General features: G+C 39.8%; 2 protein-coding genes and 1 pseudogene across 6 annotated transcripts in view; all 3 read left to right on the top strand.

Annotated features, from left to right (window-relative positions):
• Positions 1 to 18,404, top strand: part of LOC146474052 (spondin-1-like) — a 36,148-nt gene extending 17,744 nt beyond the window's left edge. The window contains exons 1-3 of one of the 4 annotated variants that reach the window (XM_085117334.1): positions 13,230 to 13,762; positions 13,946 to 14,198; positions 17,327 to 18,404. In XM_085117334.1, coding sequence (XP_084973460.1) covers positions 13,313 to 13,762; positions 13,946 to 14,198; positions 17,327 to 17,481 — 858 coding nt within the window. In that variant the 5' untranslated portion in view covers positions 13,230 to 13,312 and the 3' untranslated portion in view covers positions 17,482 to 18,404. Of the gene's footprint in view, positions 1 to 13,229; positions 14,199 to 17,326 lie in introns of those variants that run through there. The other 3 variants (XM_085117335.1, XM_085117331.1, XM_085117332.1) reach the window with 3 other exon arrangements.
• LOC146474053 (uncharacterized) lies at positions 2,417 to 10,903 on the top strand (annotated as a pseudogene). Its single transcript, XR_014866215.1, has 5 exons — positions 2,417 to 3,550; positions 4,706 to 4,798; positions 6,683 to 6,804; positions 8,839 to 9,679; positions 10,690 to 10,903. The product of XR_014866215.1 is annotated as an uncharacterized LOC146474053 (transcript).
• A 329-nt stretch (positions 18,405 to 18,733) lies between the features above and the next one.
• On the top strand, positions 18,734 to 23,515 carry LOC146474054 (uncharacterized). The gene is made up of 2 exons (XM_085117297.1): positions 18,734 to 18,890; positions 22,773 to 23,515. Exons 1-2 carry the CDS (start codon positions 18,734 to 18,736, stop codon positions 23,501 to 23,503), a joined length of 888 nt encoding a protein of 295 aa, XP_084973423.1. The 3' UTR covers positions 23,504 to 23,515.
• Positions 23,516 to 24,178: the final 663 nt, after the last annotated feature.

Consider the following 24,178-nt stretch of genomic DNA (forward strand, 5'->3'; position numbering starts at 1 on the left):
AGAGTTACGCCTCGCCTCTTCCCCCAGGATAATGTTAGTTTCTATTATATTGAAAGAATAATCGGATAGTAGAATGTAATGACAAAAGATAGTTTATGTTAAATTGATCTAGACCTCCCAGCTTTGAACTTTGACTACACTGAAACTCTTCGTAATGAGACACATGATTATTCTCAACTTAACTGGGTTATTGTTATTGCACGGGCAATAACAATAACTAACGTTAGTGGATTTCATGACGTCAAGCTTTGGCTCCGGGCAAGACCGAATGGGTAGCTTTATAAAAATCTTGTAACCGTTTGCTGCAATTTTACGGTTGGCAGTACCAAAGGATGGACCAAAATACCATAGACAATTTCCACTGTGGTTCTTTTATCTACAGGGTTGAGTCATAGCTGTGTTTAACAATGTTTGTTAATAAAATAACCTTTATCGCTGGCCGTCTTGTCGTGTTGGCGTTAATCCACCTTCTCCAAAATGGCGGCAACAGATTTGAATGAGTTAAAATTGAACTGAATGAAAAACTGATACCAGAACTGAAAAAAACACCTTTAGCAACCTTGCAAAGTTTCCGCATATTAGGAGTAATATCAGCTTAGGAAATGTAAGATGAAATTTGACAAATTTACAGACGTTTGTATGACTGGGGGTATACGTCATATCCCCAGTCATACAAACGTCTGTAAGTTTTCCATTTTTCAAGTAGCATTTTCTCAGCTGATATGACACATGATATGCTGAAACTTTGCAGGGTTACTAAAGTAAAAGTGCTCTTACTAGTGCTGATATACCTTTTTAATTTTGGTTCGTTATTAGGAGAGTACTTTTCCGAACTACATCCTTAACAAAGTTGATTGAACTTTGATTGCGGAAAAGAACGTACATCAAAGAAATTGCTGAGTCGTAAGATTACAGGATTTGAATTTTCGGCCGCCATTTTGGAGAGGGGTCTATTGAAATAGCTGTATTGGTGAGCAGTCCTCTGCTCATTTAGAATTATAGAGACTGTTAAGCAGTGTAGCATGGTTACACTACTAGTATTCTATTGCTGAAGCAGTTGCATTCATTTGTCAACGGTAATCAGTAATACCGTAAAATCCTGGTTACATGCTCTGATGAGCTTAAGGCCTGGCTAAACTAGGAAACACATGCATTGTTGCGGACGCAAATGCTTCCCAGTTAAGCCGCGCGGGAAACCTATGTTGCGTTACAAATTTTGCTGCTCGGAAACAAGAAAATGTTTATGCCTTAGGTCAAAAACATTTTTGATTCCCGGACACAAATTTTGCTTTCGAAAACTTTGTTTCCCAGTTTAGCCACCATGAAAGCAATGTTGACTAGTTTCCAATGCTGATCATTAAAAATGTTTCCTAGCAACAGTCATTTTATTATTATGCGCATGAGTGACCCTTTGTTTTCCGAAACAGTGTTTCGTCTTTGAGCCACCGGGGCAACAAAACATTTTGTTTGTTTCCCGCTAACTTAGCCACCTCGGAAACAAAACAGGAAACAATGTTTTATGCAACAATGTTTCCTAGTTTAGCCAGGCCTTAATACAATTTCTTAAGGTTTTTTGGGGGAGCTTATATCCGGAGGGACTTATAAGCAGAATAACAAATAAACCGATTGAAACAAGCTGATAAAAAAAACGTGCTTTATATTACTACAAGACCAAATTCTAAGTTTAAACTTAAACCGTAACCGTAACATTAGAAAAAAAATTAACATGATCAGACTTTGATCTCAGCTCTTCTTCATAAGGTTCTGATTAAGGCTTTCCACTTCAAAATCGTCTTGTTCATTATCGTCAAAGTCATCGTCTGAGTCATCCTTCTTTCGTACCAGACATTTCTCGAATCCTTCAATTTGCCCCATGAATGTATTCACGGTCTAGTGATGGTGACTCTGAAAAATAAAGGAAGCCTTAGAAGTCATTCAAACAAAGTGATGATCTTTTGGAAAAACAAAAGAAAAAAGGAAACAGTACAAGGCTACTGGATGCGGCGTTTTTCACTCTACTTTACACGCTGCATGCAGTTTAAAGAAAAACGAAAATTAACTTTTGGATCATTTTCAGTTCAAAGGAAGATCTTCCTTGTATAGTTTGAAGGAATTTACAAGTTTTGATTTTTATGTCTTTTTTACTACACGATTCATGCAAACATGAAGACCTTGACCTTTCTGTGTGTGATGGAATGTGAATAAAATAGAGATCATGCTTTCATCTTCTTCTTTGTTATTGTTCTAGTTTCAAGAACACTGAAGGACTTTCATCGAATGAAGCGTCTTATGTCAAATGTTAGACAGATTTTTCATTTAACTCAAAAATGCCTGAAATTTGCATGTGGCCTTTAATTTAATCAAAGAACATATTGCTCTGTATTTTTTCGGTCTAAAGCCGCATTCCGCTTCGACCCTTTGCTTTTCTTTCGCTGACTGGATATTTTGGCCTGGTTTTTCTCGAAAGCTAAGTACAAATCAGCGGGAAAAAGAAACGATCTAAAATTTTTGTTCACTTGATTGAATGCCACATGCAAATATTCGGCAAAAGACCGTTCCAACTGCGCATGACTAAAACTTGTCCTTCCTAAAGTACTGCATTCCATTCCGTGAGGGCATAAGTTTATACCTGGAAGTAATTTTAACCAGCACGTTCAAGTGAGAAGCAACAAAATGTTTTCCGCAAGAATCACACTATTGGTTTTGCTCATTACGTTTATCGTTTTTCAACATGCTGACGCTCGGCGAAGACGCCGATGCCCGAGACGTGATTGTGAAGTCAGTTATTGGTCGTCTTGGAGCTCGTGCAGCGCTAACTCTTGTGCACAACGTGGACATCAAAGTCGATCAAGAATGACAACATCCCATTCGTCTTGTGGTGGAACAGCTTGCCCATCGTCGTTAGATGAAACACGGCAGTGCTACTCAAGCACCCCAGTCAATTGCCAGCTCAGCTCATGGTCGGAATGGAATGCTTGTACCACAACCTCATGTCATGAGTCTGGCACTCAGCTTAGCAGCCGCTTCAGGCTAACCACAGAACAGTGTGGACGAACGTGCACATCTACATTTCGCAAAATACGAACATGTTCACGCACATCAGTTGACTGCCAGCTAAGCTCGTGGTCTGAGTGGAGCGCTTGTGTGAACACATCCACATGCGATTTGTCTGGCATTCAGTCCAGCACCCGCGACAAGATAGTCGAGGAAAAGTGTGGGGGAAGGTGTTCGTCTTCACTTCAAAAAACAAGAAAGTGTTTCGCTGCGGGAACACCATCGCTACCAGTCGACTGCCAGCTAAGCTCGTGGTCTGAATGGAGCGCTTGTACCCTGACAACGTGTAACGTGTCCAGTGGCATTCAGTTCAGCACCCGTCACAAGATAATTAACGAAAAGTGTGGGGGAACGTGCACATCCATGTTACGGAAGACAAAATCATGCTCATCTAACTTCAGCTGTCAGAATGGAGGAAGTTTAAAAGGAGGGAGGTGTTTCTGTACGAAAGGTTTTTCTGGGGTGTGTTGCGAGAAAGCGGATTCTTCATCTCAAGGTATGTACTAACAATACTGAAATTAGTTCTTCGCGAGAAAATATCAAATTATTTGGGGATGGGATGAGTTGAGACCGATTCTAAAACTCCCAGTCTTTATGACGAAGGGTTAGGCAGCGTCTCGGCGATAGTAAATAAAAGGCTGCCTTGGTTATTTCTTCAGTTTGATAACACCGATGAAGTGAGCCTTCGTCGCAGACGTCTTTGGGCAAAAACGCATGAATTTTCCATTGTATTATCTCGCAACCTCAAGCGAATTCCTCGCTCATGTCGCTACTTGTTCACTTTTCTCGAGTTGAATTTGTTTTGTCTAAGTTCTTGTCTTGTTGCTGGATCAAAGGATTTTCATCGCTGTTCAACATCCGTTGTCATCTAGGCCCGGTTCAGACGCCAAACTTTTCATGAGATGAACCTAATACCTTGAATTAAGTACATAAAAATTTCGGCGTCAGAATCAGTTGAGAACGGCTGCTTCAATTTGGAACGGCTCAGCCGGGAATTTCGGCTTTGGAACGGCTTTCATTCAGATGTCGAACTTTTCATGAGCCGAACCTAATGCATAAATTATTACGTATTTTAGATACAGTCTCTCGTAGAGAGCATGTTTTGCTTCAAGTAAATAAAGTTCGGCTAATTAGGTTCGGCGTCTGAATCAAAAGACGGGATTTTCGTGATTTGGGCCGACCTTAATTTGAGTTAAGTTCGGCTCATCAGGATGAAAAGTTCGGCGTCTGAACTGGGCCTTACTCGTTATACGATCGGGGTCAATTTTACGTTTGGGCTGTCGGATTGTGTTCGTAGTAACGAGGATTTCGTTATATCGAGGTTCTGTTCCATAAATTTTACTGTAACTTTGGCCGGGCTGAAGAATATCGTCCGTTAAACAGAGGACTTTGTACTATAGAGATTCGTTAATAATCGAGGGCTCTGTTATTATTTGGAACAATATTTAGCTGAGACAAATTTTGCCGTTAATTTTCGCGGCTAGATCTGGGAAATGTATATTGCAGGCGCGTAGGAGGGGGGGTTCGAACGAACCCCCTTTGAAGATCAATAATGGTGGAAGAAAAACTTTTAAATAAAATTGCTGTGGTCAAAATACATCATCCAAAGAAAAATAGAGATATAAACCCGTTCTTTATGTCTTATCCTCAGTGAAAATAAAAAATGCATGTGATCCCGACGACTTCCCCAACCTGTACATGCTCCTTAAAATTGCTGCCACCCTTCCAGTCACCACTTGTGAAGGTAAACGTTCCATAAGCACAATGAGGAGGTTGAACAACTATATGAGGGGTACCATGGGAGAGAGTAGGCTGTTCGCCCAGTGGCTCTAATGCATATCAAATATGATATGCCTGTCAATCTTGACGAGATAGTCAATTTGTTCGAAGGCCTACACCCGAGAATGATGCAGTTTACCAGCTTGGTGTATGACTATCAGCAGATCAAATAGCTATCAGAACTTGACAGGGCGCGGAATGTACATTGAACTTTCTTGCTTAAGTTGAAACAATTATGCCGTCGAAATGATGTATATAGCTTAAAAAGTTGCTCTAAAACAAAGTAGTGATTTGCCTAAAATGGGTCGCAAAATGTAGGAAATGAGGTTTCTGGGAACCTAGATTTTCAAAAATTTCCGGGCGAGCATGCCCCTAGCCCGCTAGTAAGAGCGCCTCCGGCGCTCAGGAAGATTTGGGGCTCAACGAACACCCCTATCGAAAACTTAGCTACGCGCCTGTATTGTATGGAACAACTTAAGCCCTTAATTCAAAGATAAATCGGGGGCCTTATATTTCCAGGTATACTATGGTATGTATGGAATATGAATAAAATAGAGATCATGCTTTCATCTTCTTCCTTGTTATTGTTCTAGTTCCAAGAACACTGAAGGACTTTCATCGAATGTAACGTCTTATGTTAAATGTAAGACAGATTTTTCATTTCACTCAAAAATGCCTGAAGTTTGCATGTGGCCTTTAATTTAATCAACGAACACTGTTCTGTATTTTTTGGCTCCAAAGCCGCATCGTTTGTTCCGCTTCTCGGGCCTTTTCTTTTCTTTCGCTGACTGGATATTTTGGCCTTGTTTTTCTCGAAAGCTAAGTGCAAACCAGCGGAAAAAGAAACGATCTATTCTTTGTTTACTTGATTGAATGCCACATGCAAATATTCGACCTAAGACCGTTATGCTGAGTCTCTTTTTAATTTAAGATGTACAACACGCATCTCTATATATTGGTAAGTCTTATTGTCATCCAGCTGTGGACTCAGATTATATAACGAAAATGTTTGAAAGGCATGTTTTGTATTCAAGCCTTTTCGAGCTTTTAATTTTAGCACTTTTGCGGATTCAGGGTGCTAAACAGGAGGACTGATGTAAGAACTGAATTTACACACGTAAATGTTTTTATCAGAAATGTCAGATAACCTTGTACGGTGGTGTTGAACTTTTAATGAACACTAAACTTCACAGCTACAGTTAGCTTTTGAAATTTCCTTTTGCACATGCCTTCTAGCAGAAACCACACAGGGGGAGTGTGTCGAAAAGTGTAAAAATTTCTTATTCACTTTAGTGTGATCATTGATTGATTGTTGTAATGAGAGATAGAGTATGCAGGAGTGGTTTGATTGTCTGAAGTGATAAAGCTTTTTAGCCAATGAGAAGTCAATTTCAAGGCGTGAGAGTTTTTGTTTTGCGAGGAATGTGAGTTGATGCGGGTATGTCACTATTATTTCGAAGAATAAATCTTCGTCAAATTTTGAAAAGTGTAGACGTCGTTCTTTTGTTCCGCACACAATTAAATAATATATTCTAGTTTTGCGACAACGAATGGGATCGATTGTGCGAAAGGACGTTGTTGGCACCTTCCACTTTAAATTTATAGCTGAAAGGAATTGAAGACAAGCGCGTTCAAGTGAGAAGCAACAAAATGTTTTCCGCAAAAATCATACTATTGGTTTTGCTCGTTTCGTTTATCGTTTTTCAGCATGCTGACGCTTGGCGAAGACGCCGCCGCCGCCGATGCCCGGTACGCGGATGAGGATGAGTTTATTCGGTAAAATTTTCACTTAATTTAATTTGATTTTATTTAATTGAGATATCATGATTTTTTTCCTTTTTTCCCTCAGGCTTCACCGGGGGAGAAATCGCCGGAATAGTTATTGGAACAATTATTGTTATTCTTGGCGGCCTCAGCCTCGGTAGAAAATGCTGCACCCAGAACTGCAACTGCTGCAACAGCGAGAATCAAGTGGGGCCTAGTCATGAGATAAATCAAGCAAATCTTGAGACGGATAACAAGGAGCCACCTTCGCGCATTTCTTAATATCGCTATCAATAATGTTATCGGATAAAGTACGTTGCTGGCTATATCTTATGACAAATCAGGTCTTAATGTTGCTATCATAATATCATCGGATAAAGTACGTTACTTAAGCTACAAGATAATAATAGAATAATGGTATAATGTAATGAGAAATGTCTTAATGTCGTTATCAGTATACGTTACTTAAGCTATATAGGTTATTGATGGAATAATGGTAGAATGTTATGACAAGTGTCTTAATGTTGTTATCATAATATTCTCGGATAAAGTACATTGTTAGCCATAGGTTATTGGTAAAATAATGGTGGAATGTAATGACAAATGTGTTAATGCCATTATCATAATATTATCGGATTAAGTACGTTACTTAAGCTATAGGTTATTGATAGAAGGCCTCAGGTTTAAATCAAGCGTTTAAAACTCTTCTCAGTCGAATCATTCAATTTGCCTCATGATTTATGGACTGAAAGTATTCACGGTCTACTGATTGTGATTCCGAGAAAGAAAGGAAGTTTAAGAAGACATATGAACAAATATTGCCGTGCATTAACGGCTAATAAATTTGTTCAAAACTCTGAAATCATTATCAACACCTGACAGCGACAACTGAAATCGACGATGATACGTGCCGCATCTTTTTACAGAACTGGGCGAGTAAACCACTAGTCATTTGTCATTTGGATTGGCCTTTATTTATACTGGAGATAAAAGATCCGGCTTTTAATTATGAACAGTATATGTATAGATCACGAGGAGACAGGAGGCATAAAAGTCATTCTTCTCAAGGTGAAACTCCACATCTTCTTCAAGCATTAAACCCTTTCTCTACTTGCTATTTGACGTGAGAGCATAAAATGATTGTTTCGTACCAGACATCAAGAGGGTGTTTACATAAAGGTGGGCCTATAAGAGGAACGGGGGCTAATTACCGGGATTTTACGGTAAGTTAAAACAAAACACGTCATTAACTCGGCCTATAAACAACCTGCAAACTTGTGTTGAACTTGAACAGATATTTTGGAGGCCAATTAATGTGTTCGCTGACCTTCTTAATATAACTGATTTTTTTCTCAGTTCATCGTCATAGATGACCGCTTTTGTTGGCAATAACAGAGGGTCATTTTTATATTCACTGAAAATTATAAATCAGTATATGGAAGTATACCTCTTGAATGGAAAGGTTTAAATAAAACATAACTTTCCTCGAATTCTTCAATTTGGCCCATGAAGGTATTCACGGTCTAGTGATGGTGATTCTGAGAAATAAAGGAAGCCTTAAAAGACATTCAAGCAAGGTGATGATCTCTTAGAAAAACAAAAGGTTCGAAAAAGGAAACAGCCCAAGGCTACCGGATGCGGCGTTTTTCACTCTACTTTATATCTTAATCACACGGTGCATGCAGTTAAACGGAAAACTAAAATAAACCTTTGGATCATTTTCAGTTCATAGAAAGATCTTCCTTGTATAGTCTGAAGGAATTTACAAGTTTTGATTTTTATCTTTTTTTTATTGCACGATTCACGCTAAGAAGAAGACCTTGACCTTTCTGTTTACCAAACCAATCAGTTTGGCTTTCTCAGCATTTCCATTTACCGCGGAATGAATTTCATTGCACAGCCCTGTATTAATAGAACAGAGGCGTTATCGAGAATTTGGAGGATGTATGGTCCTTACTAGATATGGTTTTATAAGTAAAATCTCACAGTGCAAACAAGAAAAATCGGTTCCAAGACCGGCCTTTTCCTTATTGTAATTAAAAAGAATTTAAGGTTTAAAAGAAAATTCGTTTCATTACGCTTTTTTGGTAAAATTAGTCTGCTTATTGTAACGCAACAACGGTTGTTTACTCACCCGTTGTAAGAATTTTAAATGAATTATGGTGACTTCAAAAGCTCATCTTTGTCAAATTTTGAAAGTTGAAGACGTAATTCTTTTGTTCCCCACACAATTAAATAATATATCATAGTTTTGCGACAGCGAATGGGGTCGATTGTTGCAACAGGATGTTGTTGGCACCCTACCTTATGCAACCTTCCACTTTAAATTTATACCTGGAATTAATTGTAAACAAGCACGTTCAAGTGAGAAGCAACAAAATGTTTTCCGCAAGAATCACACTCTTGGTTTTGCTCGTTTCGTTTATCGTTTTTCAACATGCTGACGCTTGGCGAAGACGCCGCCGGCGCCGATGCCCGGTACGCGATTGTGAAGTCAGTTATTGGTCGTCTTGGAGCTCGTGCAGCGCTTACTCGTGTGGACAACGCGGACATCAAAGTCGATCAAGAACGATAACATCCTATTCGTCATGAGGTGAGGCAGCTTTCCCATCATCTTTAGATGAAACACGGCAGTGCTACTCAAGCGCCATAGTCAATTGCCAGCTAAGCTCATGGTCGGAATGGAGTGCTTGTACCGCAACCTTATGTCATGAGTCTGGCACTCAGTTTAGCAGCCGCCACAGGATAACCACAGAAAAGTGTGGAGGAACGTGCACATCTACATTCCGAAAAGCACGAACATGTTATGGCGCATCAGTTGGCTGCCAGCTAAGCTCGTGGTCGGAATGGAGCGCGTGTACCCTGACAACGTGTGATGTGTCCAGTGGCATTCAGTTCAGCACCCGCCACAAGATAATTAACGAAAAGTGCGGGGGAACGTGCACATCCATGTTACGGAAGACAAAATCATGCACATCTAACTTCAGTTGTCAGAATGGAGGAAGTTTAAAAGGAGGGAGGTGTTTCTGTACGAAAGGTTTCTCTGGGGTGTGTTGCGAGAAAGCGGATTCTTCATCTCAAGGTACGTACTCACAATACTGAAACCAGTTCTTCGCGGCAAAATATCAAATTATTTGGGAATGGGATGAGTTGAGACCGATTCTAAAAAATCCCAGCCTTTATGATGAAGAGTTAGGCAGCGTCTTGGCTGCCTTAGTTATTTTTTCAGTTTGATCACACCAATGAAGTGAGCCTTCGTCGCAGACGTCTTTGGGCAAAAACGCGTGAAAAATTTCAATTGTTTTATCTCGCTCCCTCAAGCGAATTCCTCCCTAATGTCAATACTTGTTCACTTTTCTCGAGTTGAATTTGTTTTTTCTAAGTTGTTCTCTTGTTGCTGGATCAAAGGATTTTCATCGTGTTCAACATCCGTTGACATTTACTCGTTACATGATCGGGGTAGATTTTACGTTTGGGCTTCTAGATTGTGTTCGTAATAACGAGGATTTCGTTGTATATCGAGATTCTGTTCCATACATTTTACTGTAACTTTGGCCGGGCTAAAGAATATCGTTCGTTAAACCGAGGACTTTGTTATAAAGAAGTTCGTTGATAATCGAGGGCTCAGTTATTATTTGGAACGCTGTTTAGTTGCTAATGTATATTAATTGAGACAAATTTCACGGCTAAATCTGGGCAACGTATATTATATTTAACAACTTTAGCCGTTAATTCAAAGCTAAATCAGGAGCCTTTTATATTCCCGGGTAAAAAAAAGATATAGCCAAATATTTACGACTACATTAAAGGCCATGTACATTTAATGGGAAAAATTTAGTCGAAATTCAGGCGAAATTTGGATTTCAGTTTATTACAGAGAAAAAAATAGCCGTTAATTATTGGCTAAAATTGGGTTTGTATATAAGTATTACTTACAAATATAGTACAGATAGTTTTAATTATACACTGAATAACTTTCTGCCAAAAATTGTTTTATATCGGTAGGATGAGTTTATTGTAAAATTTTCACTTAATTTAATTTGATTTTACTTAATTGAGATATTATGGTTGTTTTTCCCTTTTTTTCTTCAGGCTTGACCGGGGGAGAAATCGCCGGAATAGTTATTGGAGCAATTACTGCTATTCTTGGCTGCCTCAGCCTCGCGTACTTTTGTTCCGAAAATGGTAGAAAATGCTGCACCCAGAACTGCAACTGCTGCAACAGCGAGAATCAAGTGGGGCCTGAGACAAATCAAGCAAATCTTGAGACGGTTATTAAGGAGCCACCTTCGCGTATTTCTTAATATCGCTATCAATAATGTTATCGGATAAAGTACGTTGCTGGCTATATCTTATGACAAATCAGGTCTTAATGTTGTTATCATAATATTATCGGATAAAGTACGTTACTTAAGCTACAGGAGAATAATGGTATAATGTAATGAGAAATGTCTTAATGTCGTTATCATAATATTATCGGATAAAGTACGTAGTACGTTACTTAAGCTATAGGTTATTGATAGAATAATGGTAGAATGTTATGACAAGTGTCTTTAATAATGTTGTTATCATAATATTATCGGATAAAGTACATTGTTAGCTTTAGGTTATTGATAGAATAATGGTGGAATGTCATGACAAATAAACGGAGTTTAAGGCCTCAGGTTTAAATCAAGCGTTTAGTACTCTTCTAAGTCGGATCATTCGATTTGCCTCATGATTAATGGACTGAAAGTATTCACGGTCTACTGATTGTGATTCCGAGAAAGAAAGGAAGTTTTAGAAGACATACGAACAAATATTGCCGTGCGTTATCGATCGGCTAATAAATTTGTTCAAAACTCTAAAATCATTAGCAAGACCTGACAGCGACAAAATCGAGCGATGATACGTACCGCATCTTTTTACAGAACTGGGCGAATAAACCACTAGTCATTTGTCATTTGGATTGGCCTTTATTTATACTGGAGATAAAAGATCCGGCTTTTCAATTATGAACAGTATATGTATAGATCACGAGGAGATAGGAGGCATAAAAGTGTACGTGAAAACAATCATAACAAAAAAAAATTTCCTTATTTTTCTTGTGCTTTCTTTTGTCCTCATTTCCATCAGTTATGTTGATAGCTGAAATAGAAAAGCCCACGTTACCTCAACCATCCCACCCCTCCCCCCCCCTCCCCGATTTGACTCACCGGAAGTGTCGGATCGCAAAAAGCGCTTGCGCTAACATTTGTCTAACGAATGACACTCTTTGTTTAATAGTAAAATGCCGTATGCGCGATAGATTCCAAGGAAACCCGAGTAAGTAACACCATAACATGAACTTTTCTCGTTTTTAGAAAGCTTGTGCTTGCAGTTACATTCGTCTAACGAATAACAACGCGACATGACATCTGGTGAGTCGAATCGACTCCCGGAGTCCTTGGACGATTCGACAAAGTTCGGAAGCATTGGACAACCCTCTCTAGCTACAATTGACAACATTTAATAGAAAGCTCTTCCTTGTATGGTTTGAAGGAATTTACAAGTTTTGAATTTTATGTTTTTTTACTGCACGATTCATGCAAACATGAAGACCTTGACCTTTCTGTATGTGATGGAATGTGAATAAAATAGAGATTATGCTTTCATCTTCTTCCTTGTTATTGTTCTAGTTCCAAGAACACTGAAGGACTTTCATCGAATGAAGCGTCTTATGTCAAATGTTAGACAGATTTTTCATTTCACTCAAAAATGCCTGAAATTTGCATGTGGCCTTTAATTTAATCAAAGAACACTGCTTTGTATTTTTTCGCTCCAAAGCCGCATCTTTTGTTCCGCTACGCCCTTTGCTTTTCTTTCGCTGACTCGATATTTTGGCCTCGTTTTTCTCGAAAGCTAAGTACAAACCAACGGGAATAAAAATAAACGATTTATTTTTTGTTTACTTGATTGAATGCCACATGCAAATATTCGACATAAGACCGTTATTCTATCTGTCTCTTTTTATTTTACGATGTACAACACGCATCTCTATATATTGGTAAGTCTTATTGTCATCCAGCTGTGGACTCAGATTATATAACGAAACTGTTTGAACTGCATGTTTTCTATTGAAGCCTTTTCGAGCTTTTAATTTTAGCACGTTTGCGGATTCAGGGTGCTTTACAGGAGGACTGATGTAAGAACTGAATTTAGTCACATGTAAATTTGTTCAGCAGAAATGTCAGATAACCTTGTGTGGTGGTGCTGACCTTTTAATGAACACTAAACTTAACGGCTACAGTTAGCTTTTGAAATTTTCTTTTGCATATGCCTTCTTGTTGAAACCGCATAGAGGGAGTGTGTCGGAAAGTGTGAAAAGGTCTTGTTCACTTTAGTGTGCTCATTGATTGATTGTTGTAATGAGAGATAGAGCATGCGGGAGTGGTTTGATTGTCTGAAGTGGTAAAGCTTTTTTAGCCAATGAGAAGTCAATTTCAAGGCGTGAGAGTTTTTGTTTTGCGAGGAATGTGAGTGAATGCGGGTATGTCACTATTATTTCGAAGAATAAATCTTCGTCAAATTTTGAAAAGTGTAGCCGTCGTTCTTTTGTTCCCCACACAATAATATATCCTAGTTTTGCGACAACCAATGGGATCGATTGTGCGACAGGATGTTGTTGGCACCTTCCACTTTAAATTTATAGCTGAAAGGAATTGAAAACAAGCACGTTCAAGTGAGAAGCAACAAAATGTTTTCCGCAAAAACCACACTATTGGTTTTGCTTGTTTCTTTTATCGTTTTTCAACATGCTGACGCTTGGCGAAGACGCCGCCGCCGCCGATGCCCGGTACGCGATTGTGAAGTCAGTTATTGGTCGTCTTGGAGCTCGTGCAGCGCTTACTCGTGTGGACAGCGCGGACATCAAAGTCGATCAAGAACGATAACATCCTATTCGTCATGTGGTGGAGCAGCTTGCCCATCGTCTTTAGATGAAACACGGCAGTGCTACTCAAGTGCCCTAGTCAATTGCCGGCTGAGCTCATGGTCGGAATGGAGTGCTTGCACAGCAACCTCATGTCATGAGTCTGGCACTCAGTTTAGCAGCCGCCACAGGATAACAACAGAACAGTGTGGAGGAACGTGCACGTCTACATTTCGAAAAACACGAAGATGTTCACGCACATCAGTTGACTGCCAGGTAAGCTCGTGGTCAGAGTGGAGCGCTTGTGTGAACACATCAACATGTGATTTGTCTGGCATTCAGTCCAGCACCCGCGACAAGATAGTCGAGGAAAAGTGTGGGGGAAGGTGTTCGTCTTCACTTCAAAAAACAAGAAAGTGTTTCGCTGCGGGAACACCATCGATACCAGTTGACTGCCAGCTAAGCTCGTGGTCTGAATGGAGCACTTGTACTCTAACAACGTGTGATGTGTCCAGTGGCATTCAGTTCAGCACCCGCCACAAGATAATTAAAGAAAAGTGTGGGGGTACATGCACATCCATGTTACGAAAGTCAAGATCATGCACATCTAACTTCACCTGTCAGAATGGAGGAAGTTTAAACGGAGGGAGGTGTTTCTGTACGAAAGGTTTTTCTGGGGTGTGTTGCGAGAAAGCGGATTCTTCATCTCAAGGTATGTACTCACAATACACAGTCAACCCAGTTCTTCGCAGCATAATATCAATTTAGTTGGGGATGAAATAAGTTGAGACCGAATTGGAGAATATCGCAATCTTTATGACGAAGGGTTAGGCAGTGTCTTGGCGATAGTAAATAAAAGACCGCCTTCGTTTGTTCTTATTTTGATCACACCAATGAAGTGAGCTTTCGTCGCAGACGTCATTTGGTCAAAGACGCCCAGAAATTTTCCATGCCATTATCTCGCTCCCTCAAGCGATTTCCTCCCTGATGTCATTGTTTGTCTTGAGAGTTTCCAAATTGAATTTGCTTGTGTACATTTTACAGAGAGTAAATCAAACCTATAACGACGTCTTCGACCATATATTACATTGAAATGTGCCCGCTCGTTGCAGAATGGCAATTACGGGGAAGACACAACAAAGCCTCATTTATTAATTTATCAATGTTTTTTTTCAGTCGGGATTTATTTCCTGTACCAACGGCCCACTTTAATCAAAAGGTAGCCAATGGGAAGCGAAGTAATTGAGCCGGCGGCTTGAGTTGGTAAAAGGTCGACATGGTTGACCACTTTACTTCTGGTATGCAAGCTGCTGTTACATCGTCAGTGTTTTCAACAGTTTAATTTCTAACTCCCAAACGGAAATTTTGGTTTAAATAATCCCTTTGGAGGGATATTTTTCCTTTGTTCTGTACTCGACACCTTTATAGGCACTGTACATGCATGCAGATAGTAAGGCTGTTCGCACAATTACAGAATGATTGTTGAGTACAAGGTTCACGTAGTTATGAATAACAATAAACAATGATTGATTCACCCTTTAAGTTACAGATATTAAATTAACAGTTGATAGTCTTCAATCTTTTAGAATGAACTATTTTGACAATTCAAAACAACCAAAGCTCTCAGGCTTGTTATCGGACGGTCTTTTAATGGGTTGGTTTGTACTACAATTTCTATAGAAATTCCTAGAAATTTAAGTACTTCCTTTTCTCAAAAACTATTACTTCTTTTCCAAGAAACATTTTAGTCAGGAAATGGATTATTTCGTTTTAGTTTCTACAGGAATAAGTAATATTTCTATTGTGACAGTAAAGAGCACCAGGGATGAATTTTTACACACGGGTCGTTGACGCCGATGCACTGCTGTCAATGAATGGAGCAAAATGTTCCGATTGGACGATTTAAAAATAGGATTCATGACTTGACCTGTTCACTTTTCTTTTATTTTACACATACACGACTCTTGTTAAATAAAAACTTTACATCGCGTTCGTGCACTCAAGGTGCAAAAATGTTCAGTATGATAACAAAAGGAACATGTTTGACTATGAAAATTGTCCCTTGCATCAGCCGGTGCACTGAATCGTACCTCACTTACCACGAGGGCGAAAAGCACATTGCCTTCCCATACAGCCCATATAGCCCGAAGCAGATCTCATTCACCTAAAGCTAATGGCCTTAACAACAAACACACACACACACACGCACACAAACACTTCAATTTACCAAAAAGGTACATAAAACAGCATTCAAATTAACTTTAATAGGCAAAAAAAAATACTCGAAAACAATAAGAACTAAACAAGCTGTAAGAAACGTGATGAATTGCAGTCGAACCTCTCCACAACGGCCACTTTTTTTTGTCAGTCCATACATTAGCTCTTGTTTAAATCTCTCTACAACGGCGCGCCACCTCCCTACAACGGCAACGGCCACTAAAGTGCGTCTCCAACTGCCAAATTAATTTCTCGACAATGGCCAGTACAGTAATTTGTTGTCAAAACGTTTTTTTATAAACTGATGCAGTAATCGACATTTGTCTTTTGGAACATTACGTTTCTGTATCCATTTTAATGATGACGTATTTTGATTGTGTTCCATTTATATGCTGCAGTAAGCATAAATTGTCTACAATAATATAGCAAATGTTGCGAACCCTTTCTCGTTTCGTCTTGTTAACATTTTGATTCAAAACATTATTTACGTTTTATTGTGTATTTTATCTATATTGGATTGCCATGTAGGCTACAGTAAGCATGAACTTGGCACAATAAACATGTACTTCGCGAAAAAAAGGTGTCATATTACACCCCTACCTCCCCATAACGGCCACCTCTCCACAACGGCCACTTTCTTCTGTCCCCATGGTGGCCGTTGGGAGAGGTTCAACTGCATGAACTACGCTCATAATTGCATAATCTTCATAATCTTGTTACCCTACGTACATAAAATGCATCCATATATTTGCGATTGTTATTGCTTATTATTACAGTACCGCGTAATTCATCTGTTAGCGCCTTAACACTATATTAGTACCTTCATTCTAAACAGCCGTGATAGCTTTGTCGCTCCGACTCTGGCCCTCTGAAAGACTGACTCTTTGTTTCAGGGATTACTTTAGTATGTTGCAAAAACAAACAGCCCTGATAATTAAATCAAAATAACAACCACGAAGCAGTTGTTTAGTCAATAGCTATTACGAGGCGGTGCGTGCGCGCATTTCTGTTATTGTTATTTGCATGTCCAACGTAAGTAGTTTGATATTTGCATACGCAACGCTCTTGTGCGGAACAACTCTAATGATTAGGACTTCAAAAACTCATTAATAATTCATAAACCCATTGACCTATCAAATGGTCGATAAAACATCGCGTGCAGTGGTATAAAAACCCAATTAAACCTCCTTCTTATTAGCATGCGGTGTTTAATGATTTTCTCGTATGTTAATTTCCAACTTTCACAAAAAGCATCATTGTTATGAACTCTCTTGACACACGCTTTTCCAGGAATGTTTTTGAAGCCGTTCAAAAAACTCACAGCACGTGTTTTATCGGGTCCAAAACCATTCGGCCGCGCCTCGTGGTTTTAAATCCCGATAAAATACTGCTGCTCGTGTTTTAAACATGACACAATATATTTAAAATATTTTAACCGTTTCATTATGAATTGTCGCAGAGTGAGGTGAAGTTTGGGGGGAAAGATAAAGTATTTCCTCTAAACATATTTGTTATCATTTCCAACATAGGACTGTAGCCTTTCAATCTCTGAGCATCACGCTCCTTTCGTCGTACCATCAAAGCGCTGAAATTGACATATGTGTGTTTCTTTTACTTTGGCAGGAAAAACATCATCGCTAGTCCTCAAAGTATCAGTATCTGTTGGTGGAATTGGTGGCTTCGTAGTACTGGTGATCATCATAGTTGTCTGCATTAAGTGCATTACTAAAAGCCCCGTTGCACCCCGGCCAGAACCGTTCGTTGTTTATCGATGGTAACGTAGCCCCCCCCCTCCACCCCCCGCCAACTATATTGGCAAATCGTTACTGTAAGGGTGTGTGTGATTTTTAGGCCTCAGAGCAAATGTATCATTTTAGCGTTTGCCACTATGTTACTGCGTGTATATTACTGCTGTAGATTGTTTTTAGTCAGCTAAAACACGTTTCCTCTGTCAAATCGCTTGGGGTATTTATTGATGAAAATCTACGGTGGCAAACACACATTGATAAATTATCTAAAAAGGTCGCTTCCGGAATAGGAGCAATAAAAAGAATTAGACCTTTTGTCCCTCCACCTACCCTTCATTATATATACAACGCACTAATTCAATCTCATTTCGATTATTGCAAACTTGTCTGGGGTAATTGTGGTAAAACATTATTTGACAGGCTACAGAAGCTTCAGAACCGTACCGCTCGCGTTATAACCTTTTCTAGCTATGATGCTGACGCTAACCGTTTAATTAGACAACTCGATTGGAAAGACTTGAGCACTCAATTTCAAATACAGAAAGCCATAATGGTATACAAGTCTTTAAATGGTCTTGTTCCTGAATATTTATCATCTAAATTTGTTAAACGAAATGAAACGCGTTACTCCCTGAGGGAATCTGTTAACAAACTATTTGTCTCGTTTCCGCGAACTAATTTCATGAAAAACAGCTTTACTTATAGCGGAGCAGTTCTCTGGAACAGCCTGCCCTGTCATGTGAGAGAAGCTAAATCTCTTAGTCAGTTCAAAAGATTAGTTAATGATCATTTTTAATGTTAGAGTACTAGTATACACGGCATTCATGAAAAACAGGTTTTAGTTAGATTAGTTGTAGTTAGGTATTGAATTTTGTTTAGGATAGTTAGGTTATTTCTAATTTTTATACTCCTGATGGATTTTACCGTGTTTAAATAAAGATTTATTGATATTATTGATTGATTGATTTCCTGGTGATCGTCTAACGTCCTAATAACCGATCAGAGCCTGGGGAGAGACTATCAAAACCACAGATGGGGGACCCCGAGGGGGACCCTTAGAGCGTTACGAACGAAGCCTAAATTTTTTGAGTAACCAGATAAAACTGAAATGGTGCATGAATGGACGATGCCCAGGATTTCGACGATTTTGCAAACAGTCCATTGTAGACTGTAGTTTAACCACTTTTTAGACATCTGTATATATCTGAGCGTATTTGAGAAAAAAAATTCCCAAACAGCAATTTCTACTCTTGAGAGCAAAATGTAATATCCTGTTAGAAATATGCCATCCCTGTGCCAACACTGGGTGGCCTGCCACACTCGACTGTCCGCCTTGTGGTATCTACGGAGCGCTGCTTGGACAGTCAGGCTCACTCCCAGATCCACAAAGGAGAAGTTAGTAGTGAATGTCTTTATGGATACTTGGCTAGCAGTTATATGTATGTTTTGTTAGATCTGCTCGAAAATCAAATAAGCTTTTGATCTGTTACTAAAAAGCACGCTTAGGCTTTGCTATTGAATGAATAACTTTAATAATTTGTTGCGTAGCTGAGGGCATAAAGTCCCCTCTACTAATTCTGTAAAAGTAATTTTTATAGAATGTCCGATGAAGGGGAGTTATAAGGGCGTAAATCACATTTCTCTGATCATGAACCAGAACAAGACTCCTGAGCCCGGAGGAATTCCTCTGTTTGAAAAGTATGGCAACCATCGGGTTACATCTGCAATGAATGCGTTCTTTATTCTTACACTTTGTTACCCGCTGAAACCCAGAGTGGAAATATCCTAATTGAGTCTTTAGAGAGGTTTTCAATTGAGTGTCGTAAAACCAAAACCAAAGTGATAACTCTGGCCAATCGCAACAGATGTTACCAGCACAACGAGCCAATCAGAATTCAAAGCAAATACATGCATCTGGCGCCAAGCGCGGGAAAACGCGTGCGGCCAAAACACGATTGCTTTTGGTTTGGATTCCCATTGGTTGAGAAAGTGGCGCGAGTTTTGTTAACCAAGCGCAGAGCTTAGTAATGCAAAACCAAAGCAAACGCGACACTCAATTGAAAACCGATCTAACAAAGGTGCCTTTTTACGTTCAAGCGAATCGAGGAACTCGGTTTTCCTATGGGCGGCGCCTACTAATATGGGGATATTTTTTTGCGGGAAAAACAGATCTAAGTAAGGGTAAACAGTATTCAAAAGGAAACTTGGGTGTTCCCATGCATTTTTTACAGGTAATTCAAAAAGAAGAAGAAGAAGAAGAAGCGCCATACATTGCTAGGCGATTTTTAACCCTGATCCGGCGCCACTAAGCGAATCTCGCACAGTGTGCACCCTCCTACGACGGCGATTTCGTTTATCGCGGCGACTAGTGATCCTGCGAAATCGCTCATATCTATCATGTCAAAAATTGTTGAGCTCGCGATTTTTTATCGGCCCGCTGCAGCAAATCCTGCAAATTATTCAACCAATGAGATTTCGAGAGTTTATCATATGACTTTTCAAAATGGCGGACGATGGAAAATAGACGGATGAGCGTCAGAAAGAAGAAAATCTTGTCTCTATCTCTGGGCTGAAAGCCGTGCCTAATAGAGTCAAAAGAATACAGAGGCAGACAGAAATTGCAGGGAGATCCATGACTTCGACCTTATTTTTCGATTCTCCCACCGTCAACGACGCCTTCTTTTCCGTCTCAAAATTATCACGGCAGCCAGCTGCAGCTGTTTCCTGCGTTTTCTAGGCGCCAAGTGTGTTCCAATCAGTGTCGAAAAAGTTCTCTTGCGATTGAATTCGTCACGATAGCCGTTCAAAATCGCCTAGAACACCGTTTCGCCCCCCCCCCCCCCCCAATAAACTGAACAAAAATACCTCTGTATTTGGAAGCACCGTCCTTAAGACCCGAATCTCAGTTCCAGGGTCACAGTACGAAACTTAAGGGTGGGCCGATCGATACCAGTTTTTGAAATCGGTACGATACTAAAAATACGATATTTGACATTTTTTCGATATTTGTACCGATACCTATATCGTGACGACGTCATCCAAGACTTTTCTGTGCTGTTATCATTAACACAACAAAACACACAGCCATAGCAAAAGAGTTTCAACTTTAACTTTGTGATATTAACTTCGAGCATAGTGCATGCAACAGCACATACACAAGCGGAAAAAGTTTTGTGTCGGCATTAAAACAGCCTTCAAATATTTAACTAAGAGTTCAAGTGAACATTGTCGAAAGGAATCCAAACAGACGATATTTCTAGGAAGTATCGATGTTTTTCAAGGAAACCTCGGTATCGATGATATCGAGTCTTGGTATCGAGTACTGGGAATCGATTATCGGCGCACCCTTAATAAAACTCTCACCCCATTTTACCCCTTCGGGACGCTCTTTATATAAACAGCAAAGTTATACTGCCTTGGTTTGGCATTTTAATTGTAAATGAGTAGCCATTCTGTCACAAAAACATTGTAAATAAAAAAAATGCTTGAAAAAAAGGAAAACGAGTGCAAAATCAGTTAGATGTGGAATTCATAAATTGTGTGACACGAATTTGTGTTGTTTGCAACTTGCTGGAGTGAATAAAACTTGGAAATTGCTGAATTGTAATTCTTTTTGTAATTACAGTACTGATTTCACTGTCAGATTGCTTGAGAAATAACCATGTGATTTTCATATATACTCCTTTTTCTCGGAATTTCAAGAAAGAGAGAGCATTTCGGTCCCGAAAAACTATTTTATAAGCACAATAAACGTTGCCAGAAAAACGACAATTTTGAAAGCTAACACGTCGAGATCTTTACAAGATGAAGAAAAACATGCATTAGGCTAATTTGTACTGACGACTACAGCACCGGCCACTAATCAATAGGAAACGGATTTAAAAAATACTTCGCGGGCCTTAAAAACTTTTCGGGAGTTTTGAGAGACGGACCTCCGAACCTTTTTTAATTTCCGAGGGGAGATTCTTTATGCGGAAGAAATTTACTGCTCAAGTAGATTGCTGATTTCAGGAATTCTTAATTCAGTCACTGTTAGTCACCCGTGGTCGGAAATTTCCGAGGTCATACAAATTGTTCAAAATGGCCGTTGCTCGCATAACTGAGATGCGAATTACAACAGAGGGAATAGATTTTTAACTAACTTCATAATTGCATTGATGTGAGGGTCTCCTGTAACTGCCCTACCACACCAAATTAATCCAGATTATACCAAATAAAGGCATATAATTCATGGTAAGGTAAGGTGACTAAGTGGTGGGTTGGGTGACTATATGTTAGGGTTAGGGTTATGTGGGTGACTATAATGGTACCATTGTAAATGGTTTGAACTCAGGAGTCATGTGATAAGTACGTAAATTATGATCATCCGGGTGAGTGTAGTCCTGAATTGTGGAACGTCAGTAGGTGGTATATACGTCTCTGGTTGTTAACCTGATTGGTCAACGAAGTCCAGATGTTATTGGTCGTTTGTCAGTAAGCCGTGATGTTATTGGCTGTGAAGACTGTAAAAAGTAATTGGTGCGTTTCGATCCGTCTTTTGTTAGTCAAAAGTCCGTGGGTCTATTGTTAGTAAAATGTCTAATGTTTGTCTGTTTCGTTGTTGTTGTCAATAAGTCGTTTGTATGGTTCAGGTAGTTGTAGGCAACGGTTGAGTTGCGTTTGTTCTTAGTTAGTAACCCAGCTTTCCAGAGTGTGTCGTTGATAGTAATTTGTACTGTAGGTAATGCACTTGGCAGCGTCCCAGTCGATTCTGTGGTTCGTTTGTAAATGGTGCTCAGCAATGTGATTGTTGATATCACCATTTCTAGTTGCTCGTTTGTGTTCAGTCAGTCGTACGTTTAAATTTCTGCCGGTCTCACCAATATAAGTGGCCTGGCAGTCGCAGCATTTGATCTTGTAAACTGCTCCCTGTCTGCGGTTCGGTTCGTCTTTGTCCTTTAGTTCGATAACCTGTTGATCGAGAAACAGTCTTCTGTTTCAACGACTAGAACACTTCATGTTGACAGAACACCTCAAGTTGACAAATCCAAATGGGTTATCAACTTATCCTCCAGGTCCCTAAGCGACGCTGAGGTATCTTTACTACAGAAAGGGTTAAATTTTGCTGTAACACCTACAAGCATCCCAGCCACTGAGATAGTTGCTAAGGTTGAATCTGCAATAAGACCACTTGACGCAGAACAGGCAGACACTGTCAGGAGAAACGTAAACTCTATCCGAATATGTGCACTCTAACCACTGCTTAGTTAAGGAGTGTACGAAAACCTTGGAAAACATTTAACGTGAAGTATATTTTAGACGCTGAAGAGTTCCTTATCCAGCGGATAAAGTTATTCGGCCTTTGAACAACTGGGGCCAGAAGGCTAAGCCTCCTGAACCTAATATCACTGGGGAGATGAAACAAGCTCTCAACGGTTTAAAAGAGGATAAGAACATTATGATTCTTCCGGCAGACAAAGGTCGTGCCAGTGTAGTGCTAGACAAAAACACCTATCACGATAAACTGAAAACACTGATTGAGAAGGGTCCATACCAACTTCTTAATAAAGACCCAACGGACCGTTTGAGCCGAAAGTTGACTGAAAAGCTTCTCAACCTGAAGCGAGGTGGGCACCTGACAGAGTCCGTATATAATAAGATCAGGCCCAAACATAAGCAACCACCTAGAATCTATGGCCTTCCTAAGATACACAAGGTAAATACACCACTGAGACCTATAGTTTCTTTTGTGAACACCTTTGCTTATGATCTGTCTTCCTACCTAACCGATGTGTTATCACTCTTAACAGGGAAATCAGAGTATACAGTTAACAAATCAGCTCATTTCGTGTCCACTATCAACGGTGAGAGGGTACTAGAGAACGAGATCTTGGTGTCTTTTGACGTAGAATCACTGTTCACAAACGTACCTATCGAAGGCGCCGTACAGACCGCGTTATGGAAACTAGAGGCTGACCCGTGTCTTGCTAACCGCACGACTTTAACACCTGCACAGATTGCGGACCTCTTGGATTTCGTTCTAAATCCACATACTTCCAGTATGATGGATTAATTTATGAGCAACAAGAGGGAGCAGCCATGGGTAGCCCAGTATCCGCTGTCATAGCTAACCTCTACATGGAGGATTTTGAAGAACAAGCTTTGACTTCTACGCCTTGTATGCCTAAGATTTGGAAACGCTATGTGGATGACACCTTTACCATCTTGAGTCGAGACAAAGTTGACATTTTCTTGCAACACCTCAATAGTCAACAACCAACGATCCGCTTCACTATGGAAACTGAGACCAACAACACCATACCCTTTCTTGACACGTTGGTAACTAGAGATTCGGATGGCTATCTCTCTACCAGTGTTTACAGAAAGCCTACACACACTGACCAATACCTAACGTATGATTCACACCACCCGCAATCTGTAAAACGCGGTATTGTCAAGTGCCTGAACGATAGATCGAAACACCTCATACCTAAACCATCCATTATCTCGCAAGAAAAGAAACACCTCTCATCAGCTCTTGTTTCTAACGGTTATCCGTTTACGTTTGTGAAAAACATTACGAAAACAAAGAAACAAACAGCCACAAAAGAACCTGAGCCTGAAATTAAATCTACTGCGGTGCTACCATACGTCAAAGGGTTATCAGAGGCTCTTCGCCGTTGCCTACAACAGCAAGGCATAGGGACAGTTTTCAGATCTGACACAACACTTAGATCACACCTAGTGC

This window comes from Pavona decussata, unplaced genomic scaffold (genome assembly GCF_977016875.1).
Source record: "Pavona decussata unplaced genomic scaffold, jaPavDecu1.1 SCAFFOLD_91, whole genome shotgun sequence".
In the NCBI taxonomy this organism is placed as follows: Eukaryota; Metazoa; Cnidaria; class Anthozoa; order Scleractinia; family Agariciidae; genus Pavona; species Pavona decussata.

Excerpts from the sequence above, each read along its gene's own strand:
- LOC146474054 (XM_085117297.1), top strand. The coding sequence starts at position 18,734 with ATGCCATCCCTGTGCCAACACTGGGTGGCCTGCCACACTCGACTGTCC. Across the intron at positions 18,891-22,772 it reads TACTTGGCTAGCAGTTATAT|CGGATAAAGTTATTCGGCCT; the intron begins GTATGTTTTGTT and ends TTCCTTATCCAG.